This window comes from Echiichthys vipera (genome assembly GCF_963691815.1).
Source record: "Echiichthys vipera genome assembly, chromosome: 4".
Taxonomy (NCBI): Eukaryota; Metazoa; Chordata; class Actinopteri; order Perciformes; family Trachinidae; genus Echiichthys; species Echiichthys vipera.
The window spans coordinates 5189845-5213301 of record NC_139829.1 but is presented as its reverse complement, the minus strand read 5'-3'; the positions used below and the strand labels follow the sequence as shown (position 1 = coordinate 5213301).

Genomic DNA, 23457 nt, shown 5'->3' with positions numbered 1-23457 from the left:
TGCTTTTGACTGAAATTGCTTTGAGGATAACGATGACCTGGACGAATGAGAACATTCACAGGCTGATTGTTTAAAAAAAAGATTACTTTTTCCCCCCCATAAAATAAATGAAAGAACAGGCGCACTATCATACAACAATTAAAAGTATTATGTTTAAAATAAATAAAAATAATCAATAAAAAAACAATATGAATAAAATAATTTTCAATTTAAAAAAGTTCCCAAAGCACAGACCTTGTTTTTTTGGTGTCCCAGCCTCCTTCCATTAGCCTTGGTGTCACCTCGTCTGTCCTCCGAACTGAGCCGCCTGTCTGCTGCCGCCGCCGCCGCTGCTTCTCGGAGACTCGGGGCTTAGATGCTGCCACAGAGATGGAGTTGAATCACCAAAACAACAAAGTGTCGGACGGAGTTTGAGACGAAAGAGGAAGCGGAGTTATTGGATCGACTGCTGTTGAATATAATACAGAAACAATGAAGCTGCTGAAGCCGAGCTGGGTGAGCCACAACGGTAAGATCCTGCAGGAATCTGTTGGACCAAGTTGGGCTTTTGTTGTCTGCAGGAGGGGGGGACTGATAACCTTAGCTAGCTAGCTAGTTAGTTAGCCCCCCCAGGCTAGCTCGAGCTCATTTACCTGCCAAATGACAAGTTTGTGTCTCAGAATTACTTCTTAAATTAACACTTTTGGCCTTATATTAAGCTTATTTTAGTGACCGTGAAGAGGCTCAACATGGAACCAGAAAAGTGCATATTCGACGCTGTCAGTTGTTATTTTGGGGGAAAGTTAACCGTTAGAGAAATGGCCTGAATTGAGATTCCTGCCATTTTAATTCAGGTTATTCGTCTGTAAGCTGCTTATTTAAAGTCCCTGAAGCATCCGAAACACTTGAAAGTGTCTTATAACAACATGTCAGACCGACCAAAGTGTCCTCCCGTCCAAATAATGCACGTTCATGTTATCCAACGGCCCCTAACTGACACGAGTTACACTAAAGACAGTGAGTCAGTCCTTCAGTTTAAAAGCTGCGGACTGCACGTTTGATGTAGATACACGGTTCTGTTCCTTAAACACTCCAAATAATCATCCAGCAAGAGTATGAGTTAATTAAGTGTGTTGAGATCCCCAATGGCTTATCTCTGTCTTAAACAGTAGCTGCTCTTCCCGGGGTCTCTATTATGTCAGAATGTTACACAAGATGGAGTACACACAACGATGACATTCACACTGGCAACAAAACAAAAGTCCACACAAGCTCAAAACCTGTGGAATAAACACAGCAGCTCGACGTCTTCGTTCAAATTCAAGATTCCAAGTGTTTTTGTTGTGAAACAGGTTTCCCCATACAGGGATACTCTGATACATCTGCTGTCCACAGCATGTCAAACAATGTGAAAAAAAAATCTAAGTATTAGGAATAAAAATGTCCAAAAACAAAGCCATTTTAAAAAGGTTGCTCATTTAACAATTCATTCATTCATTTGTCTCAAAAGTCTAGAAAAGAAGCCAAAATATATATAATCGTCAAAATATAGCTCAAAGACCATTTCAAATCTTCTGTAGTGTCCTACACTATTTCTTGTAGGGATGCACGATATTGGATTTTTTTTTTTGCAGATAATGGATATGTCAGTATTTCATAACTAATTGGACCGATAACTAGGGATGCACCGATCCAATCCGATACCTGGGCTGAGCGCTTCGGCCAGTACCAGATACAGATCCGATGCTACTGTTGAATGAATGAAGCGTGTACCTGTGAGTGAAGGCACCAGGCTTGATGTAAACATTTAGCCTTGTTAAAAAAAGGGAACACAATAACACTGATATACAAGTACCGGCCAGTTTATCAGGTGCACCTGGTGCTTAATAGTGTCAGTGAGGTCTTCTGCTGCTGTTCCCTCTCTGTAGAAAGTAGGTGGTGTTGTGTGTTCACAGATGCTCTCCTGCATTCATCTGTTGGAACCAGTGGCTATTTGAGTTCCTGTTGCCTTTCTATCAGCTCCAACCAGTCTGGCCGTTCTCCTCTGACCTCTGGCTAAAACATTTGCGCCCACAGAACTGCCGCTCACTGGATCTTTCCTCTTTTTCGGACCATTCTCTGTAAAAACCCTAGAGATGGTTGTGCGTGAAAATCCCAGTAGATCAGCAGTTTGTGAAATCAACAACCACGCCATGTTCAAAGTCACTTCAATCACCTTTCTTCCCCGTTCTGATGCTGCTTTGAACTGCAGCACATCCTCTTCACCATGTCTACATGCCTGAATACACTGAGTTGCAGCCATGTGACTGGCTGATTAGAAATTTGCGTTAACGAGCAGTTGGACAGGTGCACCTAATAAAGTGGCCGGTGAGTGTAAACGTACTTACTATTATTTATTAACAAATAAAGTGCACATTAGAAGCAAAAATAAATAACACTTCCATGTAAAGTGCACTGCACTGATTTTAAAAAGCGAATCTAAAACCCTAACGGCTGTTGCAAACATAGAACTGAAGTGATTAGATCACTGTAACTGTATTTCTGTGTATGATATTAATAAAAAAGAAAAGATTGAATTGGCCTCATTCATCGGATATCTGATCCAGCTAGTGATGCAAATTATGGAGTAATTCATTAACCGATAGTTGTTTCATCTTATCGATCGATGATCGATTAATTGATAAGCGGTAGTTCTTCTGAGAAGCTGAATTTCCCTCAGAATGGGTTAACTGTATAGACCTTTTGGTCCTTGTTAACTTCCTGTCAGCTGATGACATTCACGGCAACAGGAATCAAACTTGGACACATTTAGAATGTTTATGTTTACAACTTTGAAAAGGTCCGTGTGTAACATAAAATGCTATCTTCCTCATATTTCTCTATCACTCACTTGAGGGAATAAAATTTTTGAAGCAAATCAAACATTCTGAATAGAAAATATCAAAATATTACACAGGCTACTTAACATGAAAATAAACTGGGCATTCTCTCATCTGCCATATTGGAGACATTAATAGCAGCAGCAATAAAACAAATCAGTCCTGAATAGAAGAATACAATCAGGGCTCCAGACCAACATTTTGCACCAGGAGCCCTGTGGCCCCCAACTGAAAATTTTAGGGGCACACACAGTAAATCAGTAATAGATGCAGAAATTACAATGTGCTGTTTCAAATTCAGTGTCACATTTTTATTGTTCACTTTTGAAGATGCAACATAGAAGGTAAACCGACAGGAACCATCGCTGTCATGAGAGTACAATATTAAAAAATATATACCATACATTCAGAATAAGGGCTGTGGCGAGACGATACACGATATCTAGTCCAGGAGAACGAGACAAGATTTTAACACTATTTTAAAATTTCAGTATTTTGTAGGGGGGTTGATTTAAGAGCTGTGGTGGTGCTATAAGGAATGAGTATGGCAAATAAAATATGTTATACTACATTTAGATTTCATGAGTCTGTTGTTGACAGAAAAGTCTGAGAGTGCATGTGGAGCTAATCCACCTTCACTCTCCGTAATTTACTCGCCAATGGCTTCATTTCCTCTCAAGCAGCAACTGGCGAGCGTTAATGTTTGACTCTGGTGATTGGATATCTATTATTCTATGTTTATAATGTGTTCACAGGCAAACCCATATTTTCCGTTGACATCCATCCTGATGGGACTAAGTTTGCAACTGGTGGTCAAGGTAAGAGCAGTACGTTTATCTACCTCACCACTGAACCCTCTTTACTGTTTCTGAAAAGGACTTTGTCATCCAGAGATCGCTGCCTGGCTGATGAAAAGGCGTTGACTTCTGAATCTATATCCGTTTCCTGTTATATCACTGTATGTTTTTCCTGTTGCACAACTGGGCCTTTTTATAGTCTCTTTGTCTACGTTGACACTGCAGGTCTTAATGCACAATTCCGATTTATTGCTCAAATCAGATTTTTTGTTTTTCTGTTCACATCACGTCTTTAAAAGTAGCCTGTCTACGGATGCTGTGTGAACAGCTCACACTCCTGAAGTTACCCGTATGTGCAGTCGATCACTGATGACATCATGCCACAACGGTGTTTAACTGCAACCGGTATTTTAGGACTTTGTGGCTTAATGCTAAAAACACTGAGGTGTAAAACGTGTGAAATACTAATGAGGTCTACAACTTCCCTCTCCCTCCAGTGGCCGCCTGCTTCACTGCTGTCCTCCATGTTTGTTTGGATTCCGTTCCTGGCTCCCACACTTTTTTTTTTCAATCAACTTTATTTGCCAGTCATCTCAAAAAAGTGCAGCGTGGGTCAGAATGACGTCAAAGTCACATCAAATGCAACCTGGCTGTTCAGATTTGGTTGCATTCAAAAAAATCTGAGACGCATCTGATTCCGTAGCACATTTAAAAGTGGCCTAATTATCTATTATGATTAAAAAATGTCGGATTCAATGCTACTTGAGCTGTTCACACTGTCAAAAGCAAATTAGATATGAGTCACATATGAGGGAAAATCAGATTACGGTCATTTGGAACTGCAGTGTGAATTGAGCCTTACTCTGCTGTCTGGAGTCCACAGAATATAAAAACGTTAATGTCATCATGTACACCGAAGGCTTCAGCTGCTGCAGGGTTCGCTTTGCCCCACACACTTATATTATACGACGGAAGAACGCATGAAGCAATAAACAATTTTTACTGTGCAAACTGCAACGTCAGTCAATTAAATAGATGCACCAACAACTTTTACATTGCTTCCTTTTCAAACACACAATATTATAATGAACTAACCTTGACAACAGGTCTGTTGTTGTAGAAAAGTTTGCGTTGACTCTACGCTCTGCACCCAGTTGGCATCTGTGTCGTTGGTTTGATGTTGGATTACAGCTGCAAAGACTCATCCAATAACAGATACCAAAATTATGACTTTGGTATGATACCTGCCTTAATCATCTCAATACCGATACTGAAACGATACCACGGCGTAAAACTAAAATATCAACAAAAGTAATGGAATCAAATATTTGGTGACAGAATGTGGAAACTTAAACTTGTTTATTTATTTTTAGTAATTAAAACACTCAAAATAAAAACATATTTGTTAAAGCTGCTGAGCTTTGTAGCTACTTAACTTGTTATAACAACAGTGAAATGGTTATGCAGCTGTTTAAAAATAAATATTGTCACATATATATAATTTGTCACAGAACATGGACATATGAAAACAAGAACATGCTCGTTATTCTGTGGCTAATGTAAGGTTCTTGGCGTTGTTGTGTTGTTGATCATACTTGTAAACACCAGCTCATGTTCTGGTAAAGTTAATGTCTCCAGAGTAAACAATTAGCTTTAGCCCCTCCTGCAACTCTGATGGTGAAGAAAAGTTCACTCGTCACAAAATTAACACTTGCTTGACTTCACGTTACATCCGGGGGGTATTTATGTTATCTATTTCTATCCCTTTCTCTTGGGGCGGAAGTAGCTCAGTCCATAGGTGACTTGGCTGGGAACCGTAGGGTCACTGGTTCAAGTCCCCGTGTGGACCATATATGGAGCGTGGACTGGTGGCTGGAGAGGTGCCAGTTCATCTCCTGGGCACTTCCGAGGTGCTGTTGAGCAAGGCACCGAACCCCCAACTGCTCGGGGCGCTGGTCACTGGCAGCCCCCTCGCTCTGACATCTCTCCATTAATTGCATGTATAGGCCCTGTTTGTGCATGTGTGTATTTCGGGTCTGTGTGTGTAACACGTATAATAATAAGAGTGAAAAAATCCAATTTCCCCGTGTGGGATTAATAAAGTAATTCTTCTTCTTCTTCTTCTTCTTCTTCTTTCTTGGTCTCCTCCGACAAAACCTTTGCTTACTTCGGATTAGTTTCATTATCAACCATGACATCAACACAGTATACACAGTCTACACACGCTGTAGCAGCCGACAGACACACACACTTGTCACTTGTCATCTTGTTCTTTGGGACATTTCTCACCATTTTCTGACATTGTCTCTAGACCAAACAACTGATCCATTAATGGAAAAAAGGATCTACAGGTTAATCAACAGTGAAAATAATAGTGTGAGCAGTGAGAAGTGTATGTAGTTAATACTCACATTGGCCATAGAGCTCTTTGTGCTATAGACCAGCAGGGATGAATATGGAATATTCATACTGAACGTAAAATAGATACGGATGTACCGGATATACCGGTTTACCGCCTGTACTTTCCCAATGTTCTGCTACAGCCTCAGACTACAGTTTCTAATTGGATCCAATGTTAAACAGGCCGTTTTCACAGCATCATTAGACCTTTTTAAGGCCTGGGACAAAAAAACATTCTACTCTGTATGTTAAGGTCATATCCCCATGACCACACTGAGGGGGTGAATTTTTTTTGTACCAGGCTAGTTTTTATTTGATTGGAGATTGAAGTTTATGAATAATTAGGGGCGTGGCCTCTTGAGTGACAGCTAGCCTCTGGCCCTCACTTCTCCTTGGAGGTAAACGTCAGCCAGACAGACGTACCTCCCTCCCCCCAACGTCACATACATGCCCTTTTTTGGTCAGAGGAAATAAGGCGGAGTCAAAGTCTGACAAGATGGAGACTCCTGTAGGCGAGAACGACTGGACTAAGTTGAGAGAACGGACCTCGACTGAGAGGATACGTCCATTTATTACAGTAAATAACAGTCTATGGTGGTAGTCTACTCTGGTGGAACTTTATCATGTAACCTTTATCCATGACTCTATTTTTAAAATAGGAACTGATTTTCAAAAATACCATTTCTTAATGTAAGAAATCTGCCACCTGTGGTCTGGTGACCTGAACTTGTCCCTCAGGTGGCATGTTCTGATTTGATTTTCTGAGGAGCTGCACAGGCTTTAATGCTGGATTTGTTTTCAGGAGAGGATTCTGGGAAGGTGATGATCTGGAACATGGCGCCTGTCCTCAGAGAAGAGGACGAGAAGAACGAGAATATTCCCAAAATGCTTTGCCAGATGGACAATCACCTAGGTAACCAGCCTTTTCTTTATTCGTTGTCATGTTCATTCATATTAGAAATGATTCATTGATGTATTTCTTGGTTAATTCACTCCACAAACATTTCTCAAGGTTTGATGACAGTAAAACAACAAAGAGACAGAATCTGCTCCTCTGTTTTCTTACAATCAGCCACCAGATGTCCTTGATCTATGTATTTAATTTTTATTTAACAACTTTGAAGCAGCAGTTGAAGTTCAGTGACTGCTGCTTCTACGTTTACATCTTCTGCTTGTAAAGTTTACTTTAGTTCAGCAGCCTAAAGGTTGTAGAACTCACATTCCCACAATGCTGCTACGGTGTTTGTACTCGTATGACAGCGATGCAAATAACTGTGCGAGCAGTCAGCTTTAATAATAGGAGGAACGTCTTGCACTACTTTTATCGCAGGCTCTTTTAATGCAGTATCAGACCGCACCGTCAGCACAAATCCACACAAGTTCTTTTTATAACCCGCGTGTATATTCGTCTCTGCAGCGTGTGTGAACTGTGTGCGCTGGTCCAACAACGGGCTGTACCTGGCATCAGGAGGAGACGACAAGCTGGTCATGGTGTGGAAGAGAGCAGCGTATGTACACACACACACACACACTTATCATTTATGGTGTCATTAAACTTATTTTTCTTCTTTTAACAAAACAAACCAAAACACAGATAATGTGGAAGTTCTGGGTCGCTAATAATAAAAATGAACATGAAAAACAATTGAATCAGGTTCTATTACCGTACTTAGCTTGTTTACAAGATATGTAGTCAATGCTGAAAAACAACACCGAACAGAAATGCTATTGACTTACTTTTGGTGTAAAAGTACTTTTGATAAAAACAACAGTTCAAAGATATATGTGCAAATTAATTAATTGCATGGGAAAACAGCTTTTTAGATCAATTTATCGACTTTTTTCAACCTGAGAAATTGTTTTAAAAAGGCTTTGTGTGTGCGTGCGTGTGTTGTGTAGATTCATCGGCCCCAGCACAGTGTTTGGATCGAGCAGTAAGCTGGCCAACGTGGAGCAGTGGAGGTGTGTCACCATCCTGAGGAACCACACTGGAGGTAAGACATGCACGCACGCACGCACACACACACACACACACACACACACACACACACACACACACACACACACTTCATATATGTACACACACATTAGACCTATCTTCTGTTTACATTCAGTGTTACTCACCAAACTGCAGTGTGTTGTGTATCCTTTAGCTCTAGCAAACATGTTTTTCCTCATAAACATTTGCAACTATTTTAAATCAGCGTTGTCTTCTTGTTCCCCGCCTTTGTCTGCACATTGCTGCATCTATTGTTGTGTTACTGCCACTTGCAGATCAGTGGAATAGCGTCACCTGCGCGCACATACGTCCTCTTGCAGTGCACAAGATAAAAAACCCACAGAAAACCAGCTCCTTAAACTCCCCTCGAAACCTTGGAGAACGACCGCAGACTCAGGCGGTGATTATGTGTTTTTGATTGTAGACGTGATGGACGTGGCGTGGTCTCCTCACGACGTGTGGCTGGCCTCCTGCAGCGTGGACAACACCATCGTCATCTGGAACGCGCGCAAATTTCCAGGTGAGCGACGCCGACACCGGAGCTTCCAAACAGTGCAACATTTTAAACACTTCTCAGTGTAACGTGTTTATAGAGCATAGAGATGTCTTCTCATCCTTGTCTCTGTGTTCGTGGTGTCTCTCCAGAGATGGTGATGTGTCTGCGAGGACACACCGGGCTGGTTAAAGGTCTGACGTGGGATCCAGTGGGGAAGTACATCGCCTCCCAGGCCGACGACCACAGCCTCAGAGTGTGGAGGACTGTGGACTGGCAGATGGAGGCTAACATAACCAAACCCTTTAACGAGGTAACCAAACAGTGAGCTGTGTTTTGGTGATGCGGTGGGACTAGGCGGTTGACGATATTACCTGGAAACCTCCACATTTGTCTTGTGTTTTCACTCTTGAATTCAGGTTCTTGTCCAAACAATGAGTTTAATTTTCTCCCGTCTCGCTCTCTCTCTGTGTTTCAGTGCGGAGGGACTACCCACGTCCTGCGTCTGTCCTGGTCTCCAGACGGTCAGTATCTGGTGTCGGCTCACGCGATGAACAACTCCGGCCCCACGGCTCAGATCGTGGAGAGGGATGGCTGGAAGACGAACATGGACTTTGTGGGCCACCGTAAAGCTGTCACCGTGGTGGTGAGGACACACGTTCCTGCCTTTTTTGTTTTCACGTAAACTTCAGCCCAAAGTCTGTCTGCACACTGATGGATGTGTGTTCTGTTTCTGTAGAAGTTCAACCCAAAGATCTTTAAGAAGAAGCAGAAGAACGGCAGCGCTCCGAAGCCCGGCTGTCCATACTGCTGCTGCGCCGTCGGCAGCAAAGACCGATCACTCTCCGTCTGGGTCAGTTGACACATACACACATATACCCTAGGTCAGCACCAGAGATGTGGGGTTCTCAGTCTCAGTGTCACTTTTGTTGTTCAAGGTGTTTTCGTTTTGTTTGTTTTATTCTGTACGAACAGAACTAACCGAGATAATCTATCTAATTCATCTCTCAAATAACTACTCTCTGAGTTTAGTTCAGTGAGCAACAAACAACAAACGCCTGACAAGATTAGGTAGATGGATAGATAGATGATAGATAGATTTCTTCCTTCCTTCCCTCCCTCCTTGTTATCTTTCCTATATATACTGTTTATATGTGCTGTATATAGTAGGGGTGTAACGGTACACTTAATACACCATACACAAAATGAAAAAACTGCTTGGTTGTCAGTACGAACATAAGTTTAATTAGTAAACAATTAAACACAATAGTTAAACAGTTTTAGCTGTCAGTATAAAACATACAAATAAAATGTATAAGAAATATAAAAAGAAATACTTCTGCAATCTCCAATAAATAAAATACTTCTAAGATAATTGCAACTTTAACTTAGGGTATGACATTAGTGTGTTCTGAATTCCCAGATAGGGTTTGTTGAAATTGTGTCTGGAACTGGGTTTGCACAGCTTGGTTATTTTCACAGCTACTGTGATAGTAACCATAGTAACACCTGGATGGTGCCTTTTTTCAATGTGTGTGCATGTTCATAATTAACCTGGAATCTAAAGTTATCCCACACTTGGGATTTGAATGACATGGGGGGCGTCTGCAACCTCCGGTTTCATGCTGTCGTTCTGTGCCGTGCTCGCGGGGTGTGGGCCGTCCTGTGCTGCGGCTATGCTGCCTGCCGCTGCTACTGCACACGTGCGAGCCGAGCCAGAGGCTAAACGATCCGGGGGGAACTCCGACTTTCAGTTCTGCACTGCAAAACAAGACTGTACATTCGCCTTATAAACGCTATCATTTACGGGCCGCGGTCCACCTTTGTACCCGCCCATTATTGCCTGTACCATGACAGTTCGGTATGAATATGTGTATCGTTATACCCCTAATATATATATATATATAAATAGATATAGATATGTAAATGGGTAGAGTTTTTGGAGAGATAATATTATTGTGTGTGTCTGTTTGTCCTCTTCAGCTGACGTCTCTGAAGCGCCCTCTTGTGGTCATCCATGATCTCTTTGATAAATCCATTATGGACATTTCCTGGTGAGTTTTAGACGGGTGTCCACTTCTGTCCCCAACTCTGGTTTCACACTAATCACTGGTCTCACCGTGTTTGTGTTTGTGTTTGTGTGTGCGCGTGTGCGTGTGCGCGTGCGTGCGTGCGTGCGTGTGTGTGTGTGTGTGTCAGGACTCTGACAGGTTTGGGGATGTTGGTGTGTTCGATGGACGGCACTGTGGCCTACCTGGACTTCTCACTGGATGAACTGGGAGACCCGCTGAATGAAGAGGAGAAGGTTAGACTAACACATCATGGAGTCACATATGACTGCAAACACACGCTTCGTTAATTCAATAAGCCAAAACAAATGACTTTGAATATTCCAGTTTTCCCTCTTATCTTAGCACCAGCATCATAATCCTGCTTTTTCAGCTTAAGTTTTAGGCATCTTGTTGCCTAAAACTGTAAGTTTCTTCACAGAAGACAAAAGTGCATTCTGTTAGTGATAAAAAAAAACTGACAGACACAAGTTTATTTATGACACGATTAATATTAACCTCCGTTATCCAGTTCCTGTTGAGAAAAATAGTCTGGAACGAGTCTTGTCTTGAATCCAAGTGTGGGACTGTTTTAATACAAGTTTACGTTTTAGAAACACGTCGCGATTTATGTCTACAAAAACACAAAGCTCCTTCCATCCTTCAGTGAAGAACATTAAGAATCCAAACAGAGGTTATCTCTCGCTGTTGATAACGAGATATATACTTTATTGTAATTAATTTATTTTATTTTCATAATTGAGATATACAGAACAAGTTTAAAGATGATGCATTCATAAGGGCAGGGAGAGACAAGATGGACCACTTTAATCAACACAACACAAACAGATGAATGACTTTTCTTACCACAGTATCAGCGAAGGACACTGAAAACATTCACGTTCATTCTCCGCCGTATAAATCCCTCTTTTTTTCACTTTGTTAATTAAAATTTGGGACACTCGGCTGCCGTGACACACGCACTGAATCAAGAGCGCTGCTAATATTCACACCATCAATATCTTCTGCTCTCTTGTTTCACTGTAAAAATCTCAATACATGACTGGCTTTTTCTGTTTGTAGAGCAGAACTCACACAAGTGGAGATAACACCGGTTACAAACAAGCTGGAATTACTTAAAGTTTAGTGTGATTCTGTCAAAACGATGGAAAACCTTCCAATTTTCGCATCATTGTTAAATAAAAACCTCTGAACCCGAATGAAAACTTCCACTCTCTCTCTTCCTCCGGCATACAGAACAGCATCCACCAGAACATCTACGGAAAGAGTCTGGCAATAACCAGCACCGAGGCTCAGCTCTCCACCACCATCATCGAGAACCCCGAGATGCTCAAATACCAGCAGGAGCGTCAGAACTCGGCCCAGGCCAACACGGGGCTGGGCAGCGCCGGGCCCGAATCCTCAGCCCCCAAACTCAACAGCGTGATGAACGGAGAGTCTCTGGAGGACATCAGGAAGGTGAGACGACCAAGTACAAACAGCACAGAGGTGTTGTTTTTAGTTTCAGGACAAACCGACTTCTGAGGATCATAACAGATGTGTCACTGATTAAATACATCCTTAATCTTTCAGTTAATTTGATGGACAAATAATAAGAAAATGTATTTATTTTTCAGATTTTTGCTTAGACAAAACCAAAGTAAAGGGAAAAAAAATTCAGTTACAGGAACAAATGTGTTATGTGTTTTGGAAAATCAAATGTTTTATTGTCTGGAGAAGTTTAAACGCTCTGTAGGTGAGTCACATAACAGAGGTTCAGACTCTGCAGACATTAAAGTAGAAATGTGCAATATGTAATGATTCATGTTGCAGAGAAAGGACATGGACACTGTTGATGGTCAGCAACACAGGATAAGATGTTGGAGACTAACTTTCACATATCACCGATGTAGTGGATAAATATTTATCACCATTTTTAGAGCTTGGCTTTCAAAAGGCCGTCAAAACGAAAACTGTGTGGGATATTTTTGAAGCTTAAATCTCTCCGATGTGTTATTCGGTCGTCTCACAGAACCTTCTGAAGAAGCAGGTGGAGACGAGAACAGCAGACGGCAGAAGACGGATCACGCCGCTCTGCATCGCTCAGCTGGACACCGGGTAGGAAAAAAACATGAAACACACAACAGTGGCCCAGTGTTTGACAACACATGCAGTGTTTGGAAGAAAACTCAGTCCCTTTTTCCTCCGCAGGGATTTCTCTCCGGCCCTCTTCAACAGCGCTCCCATCCTGCCCTCGGGCTCCTCAATGTCCAACCAGCTCACCTCCCAGCTCAGCTCAGACTCCAGCCCGGGACAGGCCTCTTCTCTGGGGCTCAGGCCCGGCCACGACGCCATGCTCACCTCGCCTCCGCCCAACAGCACCGCCAAGGGCCTGGAGGACATCAAGGACGGGTAGGTGGAGCAGCTGAGAGGAAGCTTTAACTTTTGTGTTCAACTCTCCATCACCACCTTGTTTCCTATGTTCTCATTTCCTTACATTTAGAGATGAGCGTTTGATATCACAATTATTGTCAGAGGAAACATAACAGTTCCGACGTTACCTTTATTCAGTACTTTATTTTCTCTGTTATAAAACAATGTAATTCTAGTTGTAAGAATGAGTCCAAACCTTTTTATCCAAGTTACTTAGAACATTTTGTTAAAAAAAATGTAGCTATGTCGCTTGCGTGCAAGTTTTGAAAAGCGGCATTGGCCTGACTCACTCGAAGTTGAGCCACTGTGAGGAGCCTGTGCACGCGCTCATTTGTGCGCTGTCAGGTAGCGATTCACCTAACGTGAGTCAGTGCACTTAAATGTGCAGAGGTTGGAGCGCTGTTGGACCCTTCGCACTCACTTTCAAACGCCAGGCTTTGCAAAGTGGATAGCGATTTTCTTCAACAACTCCCTGCTCATTTTGGACACATACTAAATGATTCCACATTGCCGAGTTAAGGATCTTTTTTGATGGATATAAGGCTGAATGGAAAGGAAAGGAAACCAGCGTGCGCACACATACACATGTTAAGTGTCTATTAAGGTTTTCACAGGACAACAACGCAGGAATCCGAGATATTGTAGCTTCTACGATTCCTACGGTTATAAAACTGTGACGATGTTGGTGTTCTGTAAATATGGTTAATGCTAACATCCCTGTTTCCGTTCCAGAGTGAAGTCCAGCCTGCTGCTCACTTCTGCCTCCAAGATCGAGCCGATGAAAGCTCTGGACTCCAGGTTCACAGAGAGGTCAAAAGCCACGCCGGGTGTCACAGCCGCAATCTCCTCCACCGCCGGTCTCACGCCTCTAGACAGGTGACTAATGCAGTATAAAGTGAAAAAAAGAGGGTTCAAAAGTAAGGTTGAAAGCTCAAGAAGATAACTGACTGTGTGAATGTTTTTCGTTCGTCCAGCAGGCCAAAAGACGGCATCTCGGCTCTGAAGGACGTGAAAACCAAAGAAGACACCAGCAGCGACAGCGAGGACAAGATGGCCACCATCAACAAAAACCTTTCGTTCGGCAAGAGGAAACCCGAAAACCTGCTGATGGATGGAGGAGAGGTGGTGGAGAAGAGGAAGAAGGGACGGCCCAGGAAAGACAAGATGGCCGCGCCCACCGCCCAATCCTTCACTCAGGTATAGAGAGAGAGAGATGATAAGAGGAAGAACACAGAGACAGTTCAGTCAGTCAAAGCAAGTTTTATATTGAACAGCAAGCACTATTGAGACAGTCCAGTCAAAAGCTCCTTTTGTGCAGATGTCCTTGGAATAGAGAGAGAGAGATAAACGTTTGTGTTGTCCCTCCTCTTCCTGTCAGATAACTCCTCCAGCAGAGCGGGAGCCCAGCAGGGTGGCAGCTCCTCCTGCTCCAGCAGCTGCGCTCAAACTGCCAACACCGAGTATAAAGAAGGCCTTCAGCCTGCAGGTAACATCGTGCTTGTGTGTGTGTGTGCGTGCGTGTGTGTGTGTGTGTGTGTGTGTGAATCCTTTGTCGTTGTTTTATCTAGAACCAGCCGATACTCACAGCTGTTATTGGCGGCTTATCCGTATATATATATATATATATATATATATATATATATATATATTTACCGATAAAAAAAAGCTCTTCTGCAGGACTTAGAATGCAGAAAACGGTTCTTTAAATGATTTACAAATGATGTCTTGTAGCTAAGGCTAGGCCATGTGGCCTAAAAAAAATAAAAATGAAATCCCTGATTTTTTTTTCGATTCCTAAAGACAAGGGGGGCGATAACAATTATACAAGCAATAATCAGAGCCAGTAGGAGTGAATCATCTTCTCAAAGTAAATAATAAAGGATCTCTGATAAGTTTCAGTTTCGTTTTTCCTGTTTGGAGTGGAGCCTCTTCCCAAACAATTTAGCAAACGGTCTTTGGACAAGTGACTCTCCAATGCTGTCTGAGTTTTCTCATCATCACTCATTATCTCATGCAACCATGTAGAGACAGAATTTACATGTCGTCGTGCAAATAAGATCAATAACATAAGGCTGTTTTTTAGGTTCAGAATCAGAATTGACTTAATTGTCATTGTAAGTGCATGCAGTGAAAAAACAAACCAAAAAACACACACATGCATTAAAACACACTCAAAGGACCTTTTCAAAATAAAATTGCTCCTGGTTAAATTAAATCCAACTGAAAATGAATTGCAGTATTTCCCCTTCATCAAACTTGTATTCTACTACTTGCTTTAACTTCTGAAATTAATCGGTGATTAGTATTAGAATAATGTTAAATCATCTTTATCAAAAGTTGTTTCTTTATTAGAGCAGCCTTCTGAGGACCTTTGCAGAGTCATATCGGTGCAAAATCTACATAAAAAGCTCTATAGTTCATTATGTAAGCCGCCAAATTTGTAATGGGCCAGTTTCTCCTCTGGAATTGACATCGGTCCGGCCCTCATATGTATAAATGTGTGTGTGCAGGTGAGCATGGAGCCGTCGGTGTTCCTGGAGGTGGAGAACGAGGTCTCGGTGGTCGGGGGGTCCAAGCTCAGCCAGCTGCGATGCTCCAGAGACGGACGAGACTGGAACACGCTGCTGCCCAGCTCCGTGGTCACGGCTGCAGGGAGCAGGTATCTGCTCACACACAGACAGCAGAAGCTTCTTCTTAGTGTTGATCAGCATCACTAAATCAGACGTTTTCCTGCTCCTCCTTTCCCTTCAGTGACGTCCTCGCCGTCGCCTGTCAGGACAGGATGTTGTCTGTGTTCTCTTCATGTGGGCGTCGGCTACTTCCCCCCATCCAGCTGGCCACGCCGGTGTCAGCGCTGCACTGCTCTGCCCACTTTGTCATGGCTTTGACCGCTGGAGCCACGCTGTCCGTCTGGTCAGTGCTCAAACGCCACGTTGGGCTTAATCTGTATTTATTAGGATGCTTCTATCTTATTTTCCTTAGATCGTTTCAAAACATATTTTATTAAGAGTTGTGGTACAAACGTAAGTCCATTACAGAGATATTTCTATATGATATTTGTTTTTTTGATACAAAGGCCGTTTCAATTGAGGCTTTCCACAAAGAACAGTTTTATGAATGTGGTTTTCTCTCTGTGTGCAGGGATGTTCAGAAACAAAAGGCTCTGGTGAAGAACGAGTCTCTGCTGACCATTTTATCCGGTGAGTCGCTGCAGCGGCGTGTGGCGACAACGCAACATTTAAACTTGTCAATCTGACGTCTGTGTGATGAGCGCAGAGCTGGAGGCGCTTCATTAAAGCTGTAGATTTTTAAATCAGACTTGCACAGAGAGGAGGATATTAGTGCATGGGGTGATTTCTGTCAATCCAGCTGAATCATCACTGGAAAATGATCTAGTGAAAGTAGTGGGAACCCTGTAATTAGAGCAGATAGTAGGTTTACTCACAACCAGGCTAGCTGTTTCTCTCTACTTCCAGTCCTTGGGCTAAGCTAGGCTAAACAGCTGACTCCAGCTCTGCACTTAACAAACAGACATAACGTTGATCTCTATCAAACTCTGGGGGGAAAAAAGCAAATAAGTGCATAACAGCAGCAGTACCATAATGTCGTTCGAAAGAAGGTTTAACACAACAAGATGATCCATAAGAGAGATTTGATCCTCACATGAAGATGGCGTCAAACTTAAGTAACATTTCCATCAGTGAGTTTGAAGAATCCAGTTTTTCTCTCCTGAAAACGCTGTGTGTGTGACTGTGTGTGCGTGTGCGTGTGCGTGTGCGTGTGCGTGTGCGTGTGTGTGTGTGTGTGTGTCTCTCTCTAGGTGCTGACACCACAGTGTCTCAGTCTCTGCTGACCCAGCAGGGAGTCCCAGTCGTCGGACTGTCCAACGGAAAGTCCTACTGTTTCAGCTCGTCCCTGGAGACATGGTGAGACATGAGTGAGAGGAGACACTGCAGCTTGCCACATTGACCACGAGTTTGACTGACAGTTGCACGTTGTGTCTCTCAGGACTCTGATCGCAGATAAAGGAGACTCTCTGGTCCAGTGTGCTGACTTCAGGAGCTGCCTGCCGACCCACGATGCACCTGTGACCTCGGGACCGCTGGCTGTCATGCAGGGACGCAACCTCAAGTAGGAACAGCCACATTAAATCTCTTTCCTCTCTCTCCAGAAATGTGAACAGGGTTCTTACAGGGACACTTGCACTTATTTAAAATGTACTATTTATTGCATTTATATTTATTTATTTATTTATTTTATTTATTGAATATATGTATGCATTTATACATGCATGTATTATTTCCTTTTAAATAAAATATAAATAAATAGACAAATAAAAGGGAAAATGATGTAGTGGTAAAACTACTGTAGTGGTTTTATTCACATTCCTATTTATGTTTCTTTTTTTTCAGAATAGTTGATTATATTTCCGTGGAGTTAGTTTTCCTTTCATTTGTCTTTCTATACAAAGCTGTCTCCAAGCATCATGTTGGTTGTTTAAAGTACAATAACATCTAATTTAATGTGATGATCAAGAGCAATAATAAGTTTACTGAACACTGAGGACAATTCTGGATACCAATATGGAGTTTACCACAGCTGGAAGGTGCTGGAAAATACTGGAAATGCTTGAAAAAAGCTTGAATTTGACTTTGCAAAAAGTTCAAGAACCCTGAATAAAGCTCTCTTGGTCCCTGCAGTGCTGGTCGGCTGGCGTCCCGCCTCTCCTCCACCCCGCACCACCTGCAGCAGAGCATGACGCTCGCCTTCCTAGAGAACCAACTGGCGTCTGCTCTGACGCTGCAGTCGGCGCAGGAGTATCGCTACTGGCTGCTCATCTACGCCCGCTTCCTCGTCAACGAAGGTACTTCCTAACGATTTCAACACTGAAAAGACGAGTTGGGGCGTTGGGGTTAAGTGGAGAAACTGGAGGAGTGTGAAACTAACCCAGTTCATTACTTCCATTAAGATAAATGTTCTTTTATATTACGAGTCTTCTGACATTAAATGTTTAAGTGTGCAAATGGGGCGTTAAGTTATGAAATATGAGCTAATTTTCATATATTTACAGAACAGAAATGTGAACACTGGATACAACCAGGTTTTAAATAAATTTGAATTTTGTTGACACATAAGAGTCAAAGGTTTTAACAGATATTTCTTTTTATCACTCACTCGGATACATAAAAAGTCATTTCTCTGCATGTTTTCTGAATAAATGTCTAACTGAGGCTGTGAATGTAAAAACCTTCAGAGTAAAAGAGGAATGAAAGTGTACAGTTTGGTGTCTGTAAGAGCTGCTGAAGTGCAGATTTAAAAACATTTAAACAGAATTATTGTTAAATTCACACATTTTGAGACACTACAGGAGAATAGAGTCAAGATACGAACTAACAGATATCACCATGGAACCAGTTCATTACTGACATTAACAGGATTATTTTATATATTACAAGTTTTCAGAAATATTATGTTTAAATGTGCCAATGAGGAGGTATCATGTATCAATAAAACATGAGATATCATTTGCATGCATTTCCAGAGCAGAAATGTTCTTGTTTCGTTTTGTTGACTTGTCGGTGTCAAAGGCTTCTGTGCTGACTGAAGTGTGTGTGTTCCCTCCAGGATCAGAGTATCGTCTCAGAGAACTCTGTAAGGAGCTGCTGGGTCCCGTCCACAAATCAGCGTCCACAGCCTGGGAGCCCACCACTCTGGTAAGACCGTCGGTTCAACTTCTGTCATCTCTACTTTAAAAAAAAAAGGATCATTTTCAAAACGTTTGCCTTCCAAACATTTCAGTCTTCTTCTTCTTCTTCTTCTTCTTCTTCTTCTTCTTCTTCTTCTTCTTCTTCTTCTTCTTCTTCTTCTTCTTCTTCTTCTTCTTCTTCTTCTTCTTCTTCTTCTTCTTCTTCTTCTTCTTCTTCTTCTTCTTCTTCTTCTTCTTCTTCTTCTTCTTCTTCTTCTTCTTCTTCTTCTTCTTCTTCTTCTTCTTCTTCTTCTTCTTCTTCTTCTTCTTCTCCTTCTCCTTCTCCTTCTCCTTCTCCTTCTCCTTCTCCTTCAAAGCTGTTTTTCCTCTCATGGTATAACATTTTTGTCTGTTAAGCTTTTTTCATTCATCTCCTGCATGTTTTTGTCTGACCAACCCAAAATCAAATTCAGAAAATTTCAAGTTCAATTTACAATGAAGCTCCGGGATATGGTGTTTACATGTGACTCATATCAGGCCATCTTCCTCTCTTCATCTGATGATGGTCACGCTGCCATAATATTTCACTGGTCGGTTATATTCAGCGTTCTTACAGGTGATGGAAAACCTTGAAAACACTTGGATATAAATGTTGTTAAAGACATGGAAAGCTGTCCCCAAACATCATTTTGATTGTTTAAACATTATAAAATGTGATTTTATTTGTTGAAGAAGTTCAATAATCAGTGTTCTGTTTAGACTTGTGCTGTATATAAATATGTCATTTACAGTGCTGGAAATGCAACTTGAAATGCTTGGAAAGTGCTTAAGTTTGCGGGAACATTGCAGGTTGTTAACGCTGTGGTCCTTTTTTTGCAAACAAAGCCAAAGAGTTCGCCCTCGTGCAGACGCGTCGCTGACTGTTTGTTTTCTGTGTTCAGGGTCTACGTAAGCGCGAGTTGCTGCGAGAGGTTTTACCCGTCATCGTTGAAAACCTGCGACTCCAGAGACTGTTCACTGAATACCAGGACCAGCTGGAGCTGCTGCGCAACAAATAACACACACATACACACACTAACACAGGTTCACACACAGAGACATAGACTGACAAACACACTCGGACTCATCATGAAACCAGTCTGGTTCGTCCCGGCTCAGCTCGGGGGGTGGGGGGCGGGTGGTGCTGAAACGCTGTTTGTGACTGAGAGCTGAGAAACACGTCCTGGTGTTTCGGTGAGAACTTTATTGACAGCTGGTCCGCAGCTTTTTCAGCCGCTGGGACTTTTCAGTACTGTCGCTCACTGAAGAGAAGCGGTGGGTGCTTAAGTTTTTCTTTTTGCTAATCACGATCTCAGTTTGAACTTCAGTCTTTTGTCTTTTTTTCCTGCTAAATGTGTTTTCTTTTTCTGACCTGTGCACCTCCTCCTCTCCTGCTGACCTCTGAATCATGGACTTAAAAAGATCAACTTAAAGAGGCGCTGATGGAAAAAGGGTCGCAGGTTGGATTCCTGCCACGTGTGAATCCTTCTCAAGTGTGTTTCCCTCCTCCTCCTCAGAGAGAGAGAGGGCAGAGGTGAGACGCTCATAAAAAAGAAATATATAAATCAGAACAGATGTAATGCAGCAATACGCTTGTACCAAAGTGACGACTTTAAGTGCAGAAATAACCGCGGTGAAGGAAACGAGATGGAAAGGCTGAAGTTTTCAGAGCGTCTTTAAAAAAGTGACAAAGCCAAAATGGGAATCACGTCGAAGAAGATAATCAAACGTCTCAACACAGCTGGAATTCAAATGTATATTCTGAGATACAGGACGGACCTCTGGCGAACAGAGACAGAAGGAATCTCAGATATGTGATGGGGGACTTCCACTGCATGGTGGCACCAGGTGCTTCTTTCTTTTCCTTTTTTTCCTTCAAATATTTTCCCCTCAGTGGAAGAGGGATTCTCATCTGCAGCCCGATCAGCTGCGCAATAAAAAATGTGGGATCGAGTGTGAAAAGAATGAATGGACCCATGGTCTTTTTCATTAGGAAAATCCATCAAATAAGACATGGAGAAGGTTTTTTTCATTGATCAACCAAGTATAGAGAATACCTGAAGAGACGCAAACGGCCTCAAAGGGCTAACACTAATTAGCTCGGGCCGGTCTAGTGAACGCATCCAAAACAGCATTTTTTAACCACTAATACTGCTCAAAAAAGCGTAGTAAGAGAACCTGGAGTTTATTAAAAAGAGACTGTTTTACAAGTCTGGGCCTTACAGGTGGGTCCATGTTGACAGGTTGTCCATACAAGTGGATTAGTGAAAACACTGGTTAGTTAGCAACTTGTTTGGGCTGCCTTTCAATATGGACCAGCCAGTTTAAAAAAAAAATGCTGTTTTTGATCAGTGTTAGCCCTCCCCTGGCATTCTCTATACATGTTTGATCAAAAAAAAAAAACTGTCCCCATGGCTTATTTGATGGATTTCATTCCAAAAAAGACCATGGGCTCCATTTTCACCGGGCCTACACTTTAAAATCATAGACTTCTAAAAAACAATAATATGAATAGTCATGAAGGAGCTTGATTGCAGGTGTAGGTGAACTGTCTTTTTTACAGTGGTGGTCTGTGGGGAAGATCTTTTTTGTTGCAGTACGGCAAGTGACCACTGGCATCGCCGTGTCCAGTTCTTATAACACATCCACGATGAAGTCCCGTTTTAACTCCACTTTTTTGGAGCGGCTCAGCTCGGCCGATGCAATTGAGAAGAATGAAAAAGAAAACAACAACCAGGAAATATCCACAACTGTTCCTGATGTAAAACCAGAAAAGAGCGAGTGGAGTTGGAGTCGTAAGCGTGCGGTGGAAACGTGGCTTTTGGGTCACTTTGTGCAATTAATTCTAATCCACAGAAGCATTCACACGTCAGTCAGAGAGCACTTAGAGCATTTACTCATGATAGAAAATGTGCTTGTGCACAAACTTATGAGGAAGCACAGCAGCCAGATGTTTACTGTGACTGAAACGGATTAAAAAATAATAAAATAAAAAGAGTGATCAGGTCCTTTTGCAGATGTGCAGCAGCGTGGATCTCGATCACACAAAAGGATTTAATGTAAGTGAGCTTTAAAAGTCCCGTTTGTGTTTGTGTTGGAATGAATGAACTCTCCTCCATCATGACCTCTCACATTGTATCATATTTACTGTATAACGGTCTGCAGGTGTTAAACGTGGCTCAAATACTCAGAGTGGACGCAGGTTCAACCAAACCTCAACAATGAACTTCTGGATCTTTCACTGAAAACCACAATCACATCCAGTCACATTTATTGTGGATCTCAGCTGCTGGAAGGAAGTATATTTTATATTTCAATCAGTGTTGAAGTTAAACAATGTGTCATGCAGAGAAGCTTTTTTCTTTCTTTTTTTTCTTTTTTTACAGTAGGGGGGGTGTGAGATCATGTGACCTGCAGCCGGGCCAGGGCCGAAATGTCCTGAATATTATTTCACTTTTTTGTAAATAACAATCTGCAATTTATTTTGTTTTTCTCTGCGGTCACGAAGCGGGACAACACCTCAATGAACTGCAAAGGAAAAGAGCGTTTGCACGTGATGGTGTTCAGTGTGTGTATATAAATGTTTACTGCTGTATCTGAGACATCATCTTTCTTTACCGATCTGTACAGCATTTCGATTTTTCTTTTCTTTTTTTTTTGTGGGGGGGGGGGCTGTTTTTTTTCTCTTAGTCATTTTTAAATGTTTGTACAAGGCATTTTTTTGTTTCCATTTTCTATAAGAAGAAGAAAAAATGAGATGATAGTCTGCTTTTTGAAGAAAGAAAGTGAAAAATAAATGAGATACAGTCGGGTTTTTGATTTCTGGTATTTCTTCAGTTCACCTTGATTATGGAATTAATTGGTATCACGATGATTCTGTGTCACTATTGACAAAACAATTACTTAACATGATCGCTCACCGACTTTACACACATTACAAACTTTTATTGATCATTTAAAAAAAGACTCGAAAAGGGGATTTTCTTAAGAACTTCAACTGAAAAGTTGCTACACTAGATGTTTATCTAAAAGTGCTATAACTAAATTTAAGGAAGCGGTTCCATCTGCATTTAATTTATTGCCTTATCCTTACATTCAAAATTACTGTACTAACGTTTGTCTCTCTGAAATTGATCATCTTGTTGACAGTGTTGCAGGCTCACTAAGAACAACACTCCACTCTGTTGCTCCTTTAAAAAAGAAGATAATGTAAAGTATCGTGAAAATTAGAAAGTAAATGGCGCTCTACTAAATTGGAGGAATCTCACTTAGCTTGGCATGAAAGTCTAAAAACCTATAGGGAGGCCCTCCGTAATGCCAGAGCAGCCTATTACTCGTCTTTAATAGAGGAGAATAAGAACAATCCTAGATTTCTTTTCAGCACTGTAGCCAGGCTGACAGAGAGCCACAGCTCTATTGAGCCATGTATTCCTATAACCCTCAGTAGTAACGACTTCATGACCTTCTTTAATGACAAAATTATAACTGTTAGAGACAAAATCAACCCAGGAACCTTAGAAACTGTACAACCTGATATATTCTTGGACTGCTTTTCTACAGTCGACCTTAACAAATTAACCTCTACTATTTCAGCATCAAAGCCCTCTACTTGTCTCCTAGACTCTATTCCAACTAGGCTACTTAAAGAAGTGTTACCTTTAATTAGCACTTCTGTATTAGATATGATTAACATGTCTTTATCAG

The 23457-nt window shown here is 41.8% G+C and overlaps 1 protein-coding gene across 1 annotated transcript; it reads left to right on the top strand.

The window, feature by feature from the left end:
- The first annotated feature begins 351 nt into the window (after positions 1-351).
- On the top strand, positions 352-19836 carry hira (histone cell cycle regulator a). Its single transcript, XM_083913080.1, has 25 exons — positions 352-508; positions 3614-3676; positions 6858-6968; positions 7473-7563; positions 7955-8049; positions 8479-8574; positions 8700-8860; positions 9026-9193; positions 9287-9400; positions 10531-10601; positions 10747-10852; positions 11853-12074; positions 12628-12713; positions 12807-13007; positions 13761-13904; positions 14003-14225; positions 14407-14514; positions 15539-15687; positions 15780-15941; positions 16170-16228; positions 16849-16954; positions 17037-17159; positions 17729-17892; positions 18654-18742; positions 19656-19836. Exons 1-25 carry the CDS (start codon positions 472-474, stop codon positions 19770-19772), a joined length of 3066 nt encoding a protein of 1021 aa, XP_083769206.1. The 5' UTR covers positions 352-471; the 3' UTR covers positions 19773-19836.
- Positions 19837-23457: the final 3621 nt, after the last annotated feature.

Coding starts and splice junctions, on each gene's coding strand:
- hira (XM_083913080.1), top strand. CDS start 472: ATGAAGCTGCTGAAGCCGAGCTGGGTGAGCCACAACG. Junction 10,853..11,852: donor CGCTGAATGAAGAGGAGAAG/GTTAGACTAACA, acceptor TCCGGCATACAG/AACAGCATCCACCAGAACAT. Junction 17,893..18,653: donor CCGCTTCCTCGTCAACGAAG/GTACTTCCTAAC, acceptor TGTTCCCTCCAG/GATCAGAGTATCGTCTCAGA.